Source organism: Corticium candelabrum, chromosome 6 (genome assembly GCF_963422355.1).
Source record: "Corticium candelabrum chromosome 6, ooCorCand1.1, whole genome shotgun sequence".
NCBI lineage: Eukaryota > Metazoa > Porifera > Homoscleromorpha > Homosclerophorida > Plakinidae > Corticium > Corticium candelabrum.
The window spans coordinates 294,179-307,276 of NC_085090.1; the positions used below are offsets into that span (position 1 = coordinate 294,179).

Consider the following 13,098-nt stretch of genomic DNA (forward strand, 5'->3'; position numbering starts at 1 on the left):
TTCCATGATAATCCATGCTTTCTTCTCTTCTTCGTCTAACTCCAAAGTGACACCACAAACTCCGCGATATTTGGATGGTGAATCTTCCATGCGACTATGGCGCGCGATGTGTGTCATAATTCCGTCGGCTGGGCTGCGCTAACTCGTCGGCTGGGCTGAGATATCATGTTTCCACAACTAATTTGCATCTCAGCCCAGCCGACGACACGCGTCAAGTGTGTCATAATTCCGTCGGCTGGGCTGCGATATCATCGACCAGCCGACGAAACGACATCAATGAGCCGACGAAACGACATCAACCAGCCGACGAAACGACTTTTGACACACATGGCGCGCCATACCGCCATGTGTGTCAAAAGTCGTTTCGTCGGCTCATTGATGTCGATTCGTCGGCTCGTTGATGTCGTTTCGTCGGCTCATTGAGGTCAGCGGGTGGCCTCAGGGTGCGTGACCATTTCGTCCATCCCACTCAGAGTGCTGGATTGTGATGTAGGAGATGAGCATGATTAAGTACATACTCATCACTACATACCCATCATTTTCTCAAAAATGTTTTTATTTTTTCGTATTACAAGTGCATAGTGACTAGAGTTACATCATAGCAAGTGTCTAGCTAACTAGGCAGGCTCTGCATGTAGGAGTACGTCTCTAGGCAAAGTTTGAAAAGATCGTTAGCGATTGATCGACTACTGTCAACTACTAGGTGGTGCCTTCTAGTTATTGTCATTATCTAGTATAGTCATAGTATAGTCATAGTACCAGTATAGTCATTATCTAAAGAACGACGTACGTGCGGTCTGGTCTCTAATGAGAAATATGTAGCTAATGTAAGTCTGTCGTGCTGGGAGAATGCTTGTCAGAGAAAAGAAATTTTTTCTGACGCAATGCTGTTTGATTAATTGCTAGATACTGTAGACACAAGCTCTAGCTAAAATTTTAGGGCACAACATGACGTACGACATAATAATTGGATTTATAGTAGTATCGGCTACTGTAGCTTTCTGATCTAATTTTATCAACACAGCGGTAGAGCGTGGATACACGGAAAATGTTTTAACAGGCGTTGTTTAGTATTAATAACACTAATCCGACGGGAAAGGGTCTGGCTACGCGAGACTAGTAGCTATTATGTAATACAGTTATGTCTTGCCGTAGGACTATATGATTTTGATTTCTCAACCGCCATGTGATTAAATGTCTAATTAATTAATTAAATGTATTACTCTTAAGAGTGCGTATTTAGATACGATAAATTAATTAACGCATCTCTATACATCTTAACAGTGATATATTAGCATGGAATTGTACAAGAAAACAGCTTATCTTTTAACTTCTATTGATACAAACCCTTAGCCAACAAATACGCTCTCTATAGGTTGAGTGTCTCTGCATGGCTAGTACACTAAAACAGTTTCTCAGAAAAGTTTCTAATCCTAGCTATACTTTGCTGAACTCAACAATAAACGAAATCGTCAAAATACTATACTAATAATCTCTATACTATACTAATAATCTCCAAACGACAGCTGCCCGGCATGATATGCTGGACATGAAACAGCTCCTGTAACGACAACACCAGCAACAGCAACAACTCCTCAAACAACCCCAAATCCTGTGGCCTGCATGTCGAGAACCGTATCTAAGTTGGTTCTGAGCTGCACTTCACTCACGCACTGTCCAGGCAATTCCAAGATCATGGAGCACGTTGAGGCATTCGGATATACTGATCTAGTAGTCGAAATCTCGATCTTTTCTGGAGAATGGAAACCCATAACTGGCACGCTTGCACTTCCAGTGCAAAACTGAAGAAGATCGGAAAGTTTCTTGCTGCCTATATATATATATATATATATATATATATATATATATATATATATATATATATATATATATACAGTGTACAAACAGTGCAAACAACTGCGGTGTGTGTGTGTGTGCGTGTGCGGGTGCGTGCGTGTGCGTGTGTGTGTGTGTGTGTGTGTGTGTGTGTGTGTGTGTGTGTGTGTGTGTGCGTGGTGTGTGCGTGTGTGGTGTGTGCGTGCGTGCGTGTGTGTGTGTTACTTAGGAAGGATAGACATAATTCTTGTGCTTCTAGACCTTGTAACAATTAATGCACGTGTTCGCACCTGCTTCCTGAACGTACTGAATAAACGAAGTTTTGAGATCGGCTGGAACAGTGGGCTGAAAAGTACACAGCTCTAGAAACGATTCAGAGGTCAATGACTTCAAATCTGTAGCGGTAAAAAGGGAACGCATTGATTCCGGATTTGCTTTTGCAAGTTCAAGTACTGGACCCAGTCCCAGTGCCAGTTGGTCAATTTCGGCTTTTCGAGATAGTATTACATCATGCAGCATTATCTTTAGCATAGCATCCGCTTTGTTAGTTGATGTTAGCCGATGGGTGTAACCAGCAATCGCTAGTGGTTCAGAAAGACTACTGGCTACATTGTGAAACTCAGGATTGTCATCTTCCAGTTCACTGATCTGCAAGAAAGAAGAACTTGTTGCAAGTTGAAGAAACATGAAATCATCTCAACTACACGTCTAACCGTTTTTAGAGTTTCAGCTACGAATGGGTCTGACAGATCGTCCGGACTAATGGTGTCCATGGCTTTCTCCAAAGACGAAGTCACAAGATACGAATAGATAGGTGGAGCAAGGCAAGGAAATCCTGGGCCACCTTGCAAAGCAGATGCAGCAATAATTTGGCCATAAACTTTGAATAAGCCGCCAACCAGTGCATCAAGGTTGTGCATGGGGAGATACCTACCCGGTTGTCCCTCAAACAACCTATACTGAGATGTAGGAGAAAGCATCTTTTGTAACAGCAAGGAGAAGAATTCCCGTCGCGGTCCTCCTCCATCAACTGCAGGCTCTCCTTCAAACCTCACATTCAGTGGCCTGTCATGATGGTATTGTCCTGACTTGAAGAACGCGATGGCATCAGCTAGCAAATCAGTTCTGCTCACGGTTAACCTAATTCTTGCCATCCCCGAACGAGGGGCAATTGAACCTAGAACTTCTGCTAGAATTGTGCTGCAGTCTTGTTGTCTAGCCTGTACGTGCAGTAAAAAGCAACATTATGCAACAAACAATACACTAAAAATTTTAAGTCCGTTCACTCTGACTTCTCCCCCGGAAGCTTGTGGGGTTCTTGCGTGGGCAGACACTCCCAGCGTTTATCCAATGAGCGATTAGTTATTACCATTTGAGGTGGGTTTGTCTTTCAATTGAAGGTTGTCTATTGGTTAGAGTAGGCTACGTAAACAATTTGCATAACAAGGTTGTCGGAAGTTCATCTGCAATGCACACCCACAGAACGGCGTGACCATGAGCTAAAATGAAGTGTTTAGCGTGTTTCTAGGATCTTGCTGTCAAAGTTATTCAGGAGTTACTGAGGGAGAAGTCAGCGTAGACGGACATAGAATCCAATAAAAGGTATACTGTAATTTGCCAGTGAATGTCATCATCATCATCATCATGATCATGGTCACCATCATATGATGTCAAGTCAATGTGGCAATTATCTAATTTCAGATAGAAAGTTAATTACTCGAATCTAATTAAATATTTTACACTCTAACCGGAAGCTTCTACAACAGTTTCCACTATGCAGTCACGTTCATTAGTTGAAGCTGTTTCCTCTGTTGGCTATACGTCAATAACACTATCATTAACGTCGATTTAAACATCAATACTAAATGACTATGCAGATGACAATGCCCATGAAAGTAATGACATAATTATTGTAACAAAATAAAATAGAAGTAATTGTAGTAATAATATAAACTTGAACTCTAGTATAAATGTAAATTGTAGTGAGCTCTAGATGTGAACAGCAACAACAATTAAGAACCGTTTACAAAACAACAGTACTAGCAACATATTCTGCAACTCATTTCGCATACAAATATTATAAGCAGTTTACCTCAATCAAATTATCCAACACAGCCTGTACAGTCATTTCAGTGTTCATTTCGTATGAGTCGAAGGCTCTTTGCAGAAACTCTGTAGAATGATACGGGAAAATTGATTTGAGTTGTGAAATTGGCGACTGACAACTTTCATCTAAAGTTATTAACAATATATAGACACATTACATTTAGATTCATAATACAAGTCAAGACAATCATGTTTCACCTCTGCTACTTCCTGAGCCAGGAACATGGGTACGGCTGGAAAATGCGTTCCAACCAGTCTGTTCAGCGCTGTTATTCTGCAATTCATTACCAGAATTATAGCCTAACATTTGAGCAGCTGGTCTACACTCAGCTATGACCATGCTCCTTCAGTTGTAGCCACACACTGTTCTACGTTAGCTAGTTGAGTTAATTACTTTGAGTTGAGCAAATACAGTTCAGTTCAGTTGACTTCAACTAGAGTTCAGACGGCGTTGACGATGGACGTGCATGTCTGTTTACTTGGTGAGATGTGCGACGTCATGCAAATGAGAAATGTAACCTGCTATAGAGCACCACGCCCACCCTTGTATACGGTACCGGTACCGTGTACATCTAGAGTGTGCCCGTGAAAGCGCGCGTCTAATTAATTGTAGTAGGCTGACGGTTTTGTAGTAGGTTGACGGTTTCGATGCTTTAATTGTGTCTCGATTTTTCCTAGACAACAAACGTCGTTCTGTATACTTCGTCACCACAGTTGCCAACTCGGCGATCCGCTAGTGGAAAGCCTATCTACATACCTAGATATTTGTAGCAATTCTCCTCCAACCATCTACGGTAAACGTAGCGTGTTGTGTACAATGCACGTACCTACACAGCTAGGGACCGCGGTATTCACTGTCACAACGTTGTGTGTCAGAGCGGAGTTGTCAAGAGCTGCCAAACCACGTGACGGAAAGTAAAGTAAAAACAAACATTTGGTTGTGTGTTGGAAATGTAATCTCCTGAGACACGCATACGAATGGAAGCCCCGCTGAGACCCCCGCTATGTCTACTGTTCGCGTTCACTGTGTATTTACAAAATCGCTATAACTCCTGTGTCCTTCGTTGGTAAGCGACGATCTTGGCATCACTCGAATGCGCAAGAGCCCGGATTTCTTCTATGGATTTCTTTTAGACGTTGAACATAGCATGTAAATAAGACACAGCCAGCAGGATAAGGTTTTTGCATATCAAAGATCATTAATTGCGGTTAGACTGATAGCTGTCTAGATACGGTACAGTGCACAGTAGGCGACGTCTAGCTAGAGAATCGGCACAAACAACAAGACGTCTACGGAAGCTGCACAAAGAGCGAGACTTTTACATTGTTGTGAGCTGGAAAATCGGTGGTGAGCTGCTTGTTTGGTCTCCATTTGTAACCTTGGTTTCCCACCAACAAACAGAACAATGATCACGCCCGTTACTTCATCACGTAAGGCGAAGATTGCCAGCCGACCTAGCGTCGAGGCTCTCCGACTTGTAACATTTGGCTTGTTCCATCATTTGGAAACAACTGCATTTGCAACATGTATTTAGAAACAACGCCTAATCTAGCTGCATTTCTTGGGATGCTAGAGCTCTCCATGATGTCTTTCCTGCATCCATCTTTTTTTTCTAGAAATTTTCTTCTTTTTTCTACGTGTTTTGCAGGTATTGTAAGTCACAGTAAAACACGTCTGTGTCAGTGCCTGTGTTCACACTAGGGTCTAGAACTGGGTGTGCTACTGCTTAGCACAACCAATTAGAATACATCAGGTCTGTTTACGACAGGAATGTGGGCTAGAGCAGGGCTAGCCTAGCCCTTCCGAAATGTAGGGTTAGCGCTGGCTCTAGCTGGGGTTAGCGCTTGTCAAAACATTCCAGTTTATTCATATTGTGTATCACAGCAATGAATCAAGATTCTCTACTTTGTGTTGGTCTGGCAGTTTTTTCTTGAGCAAATCGAATCCGCAGCACGACTTGCGGAATTCTGCAGTGAAAGACGTTGTCGCATCCGTAGATTCAAGCAACTGCTGCTGTTTAATCATAGGCATTTGGTCTCGATCTACACCTAGAGAAGGCACTCGAAGACAGAAAGCGGTCGGAAGACGTTTCAATTCTTGCGCTGGAACTAGGTAGCGTAGCTCGAGTACATGATACAATCAGTTGCAGCCTGCTAGAGTTCACACAGCCTATTTTGACTAATTAGAGGCAACTGGACAAGCTCAAGCTCAACATATGAGAATACACCTGATAGCACAGCAGGGTGTTATGATTAATTAGCGCAAACCCGAGTTTGCTAACCCAAGTATGAACACGGCATGTTACAGTAAATCCGGAGACACAGTAAACAAGCTATTGATGTCATTATCACTTAGTAGGTCACAGGCAATTAGTGAAGTGTTTCTAAACCAACACAGGTGCTTCATTACGTAGTTTCAGATTCACAGTGAAAGCGAACAGAGAATAGTGTCTTCGGTCATTTTCAATTTTCTATTTTCTATTCATCTTAGAAATAGAAAAGCGAACTGCGCGTTCAAGTATCTAGTTTTAAGCACATAGGTGCCTAAAAATCAAACTTTAAAAGATAAATCTAAAGATTACAAGAATCAAACATCAAAAGATAAAAAAAACCATTTTACAAAAAATAAAAAGGAAAATTAAAAACTTAAAAATTGAAAAAAAATTAAAAAATTAAAAAATTAAATAAAAATTGAAAATTGAAAAAAAAACATGAAAATTGAAATGTAGAAAATTAATAGCCGGACCATCCACTGACCACTCAGCCTCTCTTCTACAACAATACAGTTTTGGTTGACATGCGACAGTACACAGCTAGTTCACGTGTGTGTGTGTGTGTGTGTGTGTGTGTGTGTGTGTGTGTGTGTGTGTGTGTGTGTGTGTGTGTGTGTGTGTGTATGGTGTGTGTGTGTGTGTGTGTGTGTGTGTGTGTGTGTGTGCGCGCGCGCGCGCGTGTGTGTGTGTACTAATCCTTGGGTTACGTTACGCTGGGTAGACATTGTGTGTGAATCAACTTTATCAGATACACAGACACGCAGAAGCACAAACGCGTGCGCCATGCACGCACGCACACACACACACACACACACACACACACACACACACACACACACGCACGCACATACACCAACAAGCACAAACTTGACTAATGCAGAATTTGTCTAAAGAGAAATAATTCAGTTTACTTACAACTGTGTATGGCTCAGAAGATTCTATCTCTTGAACAGAAACACTCCGCTCCCCCATGGAAGGCCTTCCTTCCTGTACGTACACGGCACAACGAAAATTAGAGTAAAACCAAAGCCGACTCTCCACTTCTACTGCATAGGTCTGATTAGCTTGCGTACTAAAAAGTGCTAGGAGTATTTTATTAATTCCTTCATTCTTATATTTAGCTAATTAGGTAAGCTTACAGACATAGAAAAGGATGCCAGTGCATACCACTGCAGACGCAGGCAGTACAGTTTCAGATCGTGTTTCTAACTGTAGTCTGGCCTGTTTCTTGCGTTTTTGTCCTTCTCGTCCTTTTCGTCCTTCTTGTGAACGCCTTCTGGGGCTCTGAGGTTTTGTGTCACAACTTGAATGGATCTTCATATGCTCTCTCAGAGATGGCATTTCCACGTCTATACCACAATGAAGGCAGGGAACCATTGGCTGTACTTTGTCTGTGCTCGTGCTATCGTGCTGCATAATACACAAACATATCTATTGAATTTCACTGAAAGCACCATGCAACTCAATCTAGAGAGCAACGTTACCATGTCTACGGTCTCCAAGTCAATGCTATTAGCAATCGGTCTGAGATACATCTTGGCTTGATCGAACACTGTCTTCAAATGTATAGCTGTCATATTCAAAGATGGAATACTTCCAGTTGGCGGCGAGCAGTCAACCTCATTACCTCGTACCCAGTACTCTCCAGCGCGGGAAAATGTTCAAGAAGTGTGTTGTGCACCTCGAGGTAGTCATCTGACTGTCCAAGAGTGACTTTCTTTTCTCCCAAGCCAGCTGCAAGCAGCTCCAATTTTCGATCACGAGAAGGAGGTGTGTCACACTGGTTGTCAGCTAAGCACATAACACTAAATGTCCATACTTTGCGATGTCCCAGTTGATAAGGCTTTCTCCAATCACTGTTTGCTGGCGCTTTCCTCTTCACACCTCTCGGATTTCTGGACTCACAGCCTCTTGGTCTGCTGCCATGTCCAAAAAGACGCCGCTGTTCTACTGCTATCGACGTAATTCCACTAGAACTGGACTGATGGCTGACCCTCTGGTTGCCTTCAACAGGGCGTGAGCCTTCTCGCTGATTGTTTTGATTCGTAACCTCTCCAGATGGGCTAAACTCTTGCCGAGTATCACCTTCTTCCGCTCTCTCTAGACGGCGCATAGCGTCGTGGAGAATTCTCTTTGCAGCAGATATTTCAGACTCTCTTCGATCCATTATTACCACAGAGACAGCTAGTGTATGAATGTGCAGGCGTTCCTGCTGCTAAAGCTGTTATGTAACCAATGCATCGGTGCAATGGTATGCTATTCAGTCAGTCGGATAACTTAACTCCTCCTTCTTCCCATGTTTTGTGCTTCACGTGTGGTTGATTAGTGGAAGAGATCGACACTTGCGCTGAAATAGACGTGAACCATATCTACATGTTGAAGCAAGGCTAAGATGGAAGCGTTTATGCGCAACGTCCGTCAGTTTCTAGCAACTGTGCAAGAGATAATTGTAACTGAAGGCGGAGACGTGCCAAGAGAACATTTCCTAGATGCTGCAGTCGACGGGCAGCGACTTCACGGGCATCTCACTCGACTAGTGGCAGCGGGAGATAACAGCCTTAGCGCATTTAGTGAATGTATAGGAGCTCTATCTGAGCAACTAGACTTGATTTACCGCATACCAGCGGAAGAGGAACGTGCGTACACAACAGTAGCGTTAAATGATGGACACACAGGAAGACCAAGACTGGCGGTTCGCAGAGATCAACTGACATTTCTCCTAGATCACGATTTCTCTGTCACAAAAATTTGTGAGCTACTTGGTGTGTCAAGGAGTACTATTCACAGGCGTATGCTGCAGTGGAATCTACAAGTATCACAGCGATTCAATGCCATGTCCGATTTGGAATTGGACCGTCTAATTGTAGAGGTGAAACGGGATTTTCCCGATGCCGGATATCGAATGGTGCAGGGCCAATTGCGTTGTAGAGGGTACAGCATTCAGAGACAAAGGATAACAAGCTCACTAGCACGTGTTGATCCAGGCGGCATAGCAGAAAGATGGGCAAGAGCTATACCGCGGAGACAGTACAAGGTTCGCGGTCCCAACGCACTTTGGCATGTGGACGGCAATCACAAGCTAATAAGGTGTATTGCTGTGAATTGAAGATATGTCCCATAATGTTTAATTAAATCAACCTTTATCGTGTGGTGTATTTCTAGATATCGTTTTGTTATCCATGCTGGAATAGACGGTTATAGTAGACTACCCGTATACTGCCGATGCTCTAACAACAACCGTGCTGCTACCGTGTTTCAGTATTTTAGAGAAGCAATTGCAAATTATGGAATGCCTTCCCGAGTTCGATCAGACAAAGGCGGAGAAAACGTTAATATCTCGCGCTTTATGCTTCAACAGAGAGGAACTGGAAGAGGTAGCATGCTTACTGGGAAAAGCGTACACAACCAGAGGATAGAGAGGTTCTGGCGAGACGTATTTGAAGGCTGTACCGTTCAATTTTACTCACTTTTTGGTGATTTAGAAGAATCTCAGGTACTGAATCCTACCAATGATATTGACTTATTCTGCCTTCATTATGTCTACACTCCAAGAATTAATAGAGCACTAGATCTATTCTGTAAGGGATATCGAAGACACACACTCAGCACTGCAGGACACAGAAGTCCCTTGCAACTCTGGATAGAAGGAATGCTTAGAGGTGCATGCCTGGAAGACATTGAAGAGATGACGGCTGTAAGTGTGTGACTATACTTTTCAATTGTTTAAATATATAAAATTATAATTTATCCAGTTTTCTATAGGTGGCAGATTGTGACGGGTATGGAATAGACAATGATGGCCCTACAACTCTTGAAAGATCCGATGAACACTCTGTGACAGTCCCTGAGATACCCTCAGCTCTTTTACATGAGGACATAGGTGCTCTCCAAGTACTAGTAAATCCTTTGGCACATTCCGAATTCAATGGAGTGGAGTTGTACCTTCAGGCACGTGACTTCGTTGAAAACAGATTAGCCTAGTTAATTAAAAGGTTAATATACACCTAAGGCTTAATTAAGCTATCAGCTAGGGAAGTAGCATTAGAGATAGTACTGGTGGTTGTCAATTCTGAAGTACGTATATATGACTAGATTTAGACTGTACTGCGGTGTTAGTGAACAAGAATTCGGAATTGTTTACAGAACGTTTAGACTTCAGATGATACAAATGCGTATGCACAATAGAAAGTACACGCTCAAGCACGTACAGACACTTGCGCCCGTCTATAGACATACCGCTGCATGCATGGGTGCGTGGCCATTTCGTCCATCCCATTTTCAATTCCCAGCAACAATGGAATATTGAATTAGAAATTGAAAATAGCCTAGAAGTTGCTTGCAATTTCAATATTCAATTCTTTTAAAAATTAAAAATTAACTGATCGGCAGACTATAATTATTTGCGGATTAAAATAAATATTGAAAACATACTTAGTTTTTAACCAATTTTCATTTTCAATGCAATGGAATATTGAAATTGCAAGCACGTTAGTTCAATTTTCAATGTTAAATTTAATAATCAATTTAATTTAAAAATTAAATATTAAATTTTGAGTTTGTGTGGCCAATTTGTCCATTCCATTTTTAATTTTTGAAACAAATTGAAAATTGAATGTCAAATTAAAAATTGACTGGCGTTGCTTGCTTTTACAACATTCTATTACATTGAAAATAGAAATTGATTGAAAACCAATTGTTATTTCAATATTCATTTACTTTGCAAATAGATTCAATCTTTCCATCCGTCCAATTTTCGTAAATTATGAATATTAAAATATAGCCTCTGATGCAATTTTCTTTCTCCGTACTAAATGTACATAGAAAGTTACCCGCAGCTGCTAGCGCGAGCGATATCTCATAAACGGCATAATGACACCGCGCGGGCGGTCGCCGGTGACTTCAATATTCAATTCTATTGAAAGACGAAAGTTGGGTCTAGCTTAGCCACGCCCAGCCACGCCTCTGGCACGCATGCAATGTAATGCAATTAACAGATGGATGAGAAAGCCTCGATAGGCACGCGACCGACCTCTCACAACAAGTCGGTAAGCACTTGTACCTGGCTCTCGTCAACCGTCAGGCTTAGGTGTGAGATATTCCTTGCGGCGATGAGCGAGGGAAGCCCGTTGCATGGAGGCACGCGTCTAGGGCATCTATAATCAACGAGATCAACGTCTAGCCTACACTGGAAATTTGACGTGAAGTCGATCTGGAAAGACTCCAAGCAACTATCTAGCTAGAGGACATTTGCGTTGATCATCTAGACCACGCCTCTAAACATATGACGGGGAAGCCCAAGCCGGTATCTATCATCTCATGATATAACGGCAGGTCGTGCATTCTCTCCACTCTCGATCTCCATGGACGAAGTTGACGAAGATTTTGTTCGGAAGCGAGTCGAAGAGGGTAATAGTCATGCTGTCATCAGTGAAGAGTTACAGACGATGTTTCCAGGACTTTGGGGACCTAGCGAGCGATCTGTTCGACGTTTCTGTACAGACAGAGGCATAAGTCGACGTTGTTCTCTGACTAAAGAGGAACTAGAACGCTGCGTGTCTGACGCCGTAAGCGAGGTGAGCACTAGCTATATATCTCTAGGTAGCTGGCTGCATGCTCATTGTAGTTAGATTAGGTCATGATTTGCTCATGATCACTATAGCTAGGTCATGATTGTACACTGCATATATACTGTGTGCATGGCCTATAATTCCTGTATGCATGTATATTTATATTGACTTTGACAGGTCGGACCATCTTGCATCTTCAGATCGTCAAAAAGCAAGAAGATGGCAACGGCTACACAATGTAAGTCAAAGTCTACGATTTCTTGTACTTGCAGGCGGTCGCCAGTAAATTTCTCGATTTTTTGCTTTGACTTTTACAAAATAATATAACTATACATATGTTAACTGCTAATACGGTCTTGTTTCAATAGCATTCTACGTCAAAATTGTAACATGGTAGCACCTGAATATTATAGACTCATGATCAGTTATAACTCTTGATCACAGAATGTCATCGCTCTAGTTTGTCTTGTTTAGTCTTTTTAACTTTTCTTTGTAATGAAACCTTGCATATGTCCATTTAATATATATATATATATATATATATATATATATATATATATATATATTAATCTCATTGCATATTCTTTGGGAACAACTGTCTATTATTTATATCAATATGTTCATTATGTTAGAAACTGCAGAGAAGATCTTCAGCTTTAGAGATGTCCACAACTTTGAACGACGAACAAAAGAAGACGTACGCTATAGCTAGTGCCATGAAACTGGAATTGCTGTCGTCAGAAGTCTCTGAAAATAGCAGTGCTAGCGAGCCACCGTCTGAGGGAGCGAGCCTCCACTGCTGGACGTTCACAACTCCTAATCCGACCTCTTCCGTGGAGAGCCATTGAAGCAACAAAGGTGTTTGAGTTTTTGGACAGAAAGTACGCCAGAAGGCAGACTCAGAGAGGAACAGTACCAAGCGGAGCTCCGTCCATACCAGAACACGTCCGGGAATGACATTAATTGTACCAGAGTGGTCTCTAGAAGACTTCTGCTAATTATAATACGTTTGATTTTAATACATGTCAAAGAACATGGATATATAGAGCTAGATCATTCAAATTTGCTGTTAACATTGTTGTCCATTGCCAAAGTTTGTTGAACTAGAGAAATAGATCACATGGCAATTGAATCACCTGGTTTGTGTGTCTTAAGACTACCTATAGCTCATATTTGGAAAAATCTGTATCTGGTATTTAGGACTCCAAATGTGTGCCTAAATGGAATCCTAAAACCCGTATTCGATCTATATAGGCCGTCCTAAATGTGTTCTATACACTCTAGTAGGATCGGTCTAAATATGTCTAGATATGATT

At 41.9% G+C, this 13,098-nt stretch overlaps 1 protein-coding gene and 1 long non-coding RNA gene across 3 annotated transcripts; one reads left to right on the forward strand and one right to left on the reverse strand.

The window, feature by feature from the left end:
- Positions 1 to 1,313: 1,313 nt before the first annotated feature.
- Positions 1,314 to 2,840, reverse strand: LOC134181338 (bifunctional serine/threonine-protein kinase/NEDD4-like E3 ubiquitin-protein ligase). Of its 2 annotated transcripts, none has more exons than XM_062648597.1 (3): positions 2,550 to 2,840; positions 2,127 to 2,484; positions 1,314 to 1,802 (listed from the first exon to the last, which is right to left on the reverse strand). In XM_062648597.1, the coding sequence occupies exons 1-3, from the start codon at positions 2,814 to 2,816 to the stop codon at positions 1,729 to 1,731; spliced, it is 699 nt and encodes a 232-aa protein (XP_062504581.1). In that variant the 5' UTR covers positions 2,817 to 2,840; the 3' UTR covers positions 1,314 to 1,728. The 2 variants fall into 2 exon arrangements, with proteins under 2 accessions (XP_062504581.1, XP_062504580.1); XM_062648596.1 differs by having other exon boundaries at positions 1,314 to 1,831.
- An 8,833-nt stretch (positions 2,841 to 11,673) lies between these two features.
- On the forward strand, positions 11,674 to 12,487 carry LOC134180676 (uncharacterized). Its single transcript, XR_009970029.1, has 3 exons — positions 11,674 to 11,788; positions 11,960 to 12,020; positions 12,415 to 12,487. It is a non-coding gene; the product is annotated as an uncharacterized LOC134180676 (long non-coding RNA).
- The last annotated feature ends 611 nt before the right edge of the window (positions 12,488 to 13,098 follow it).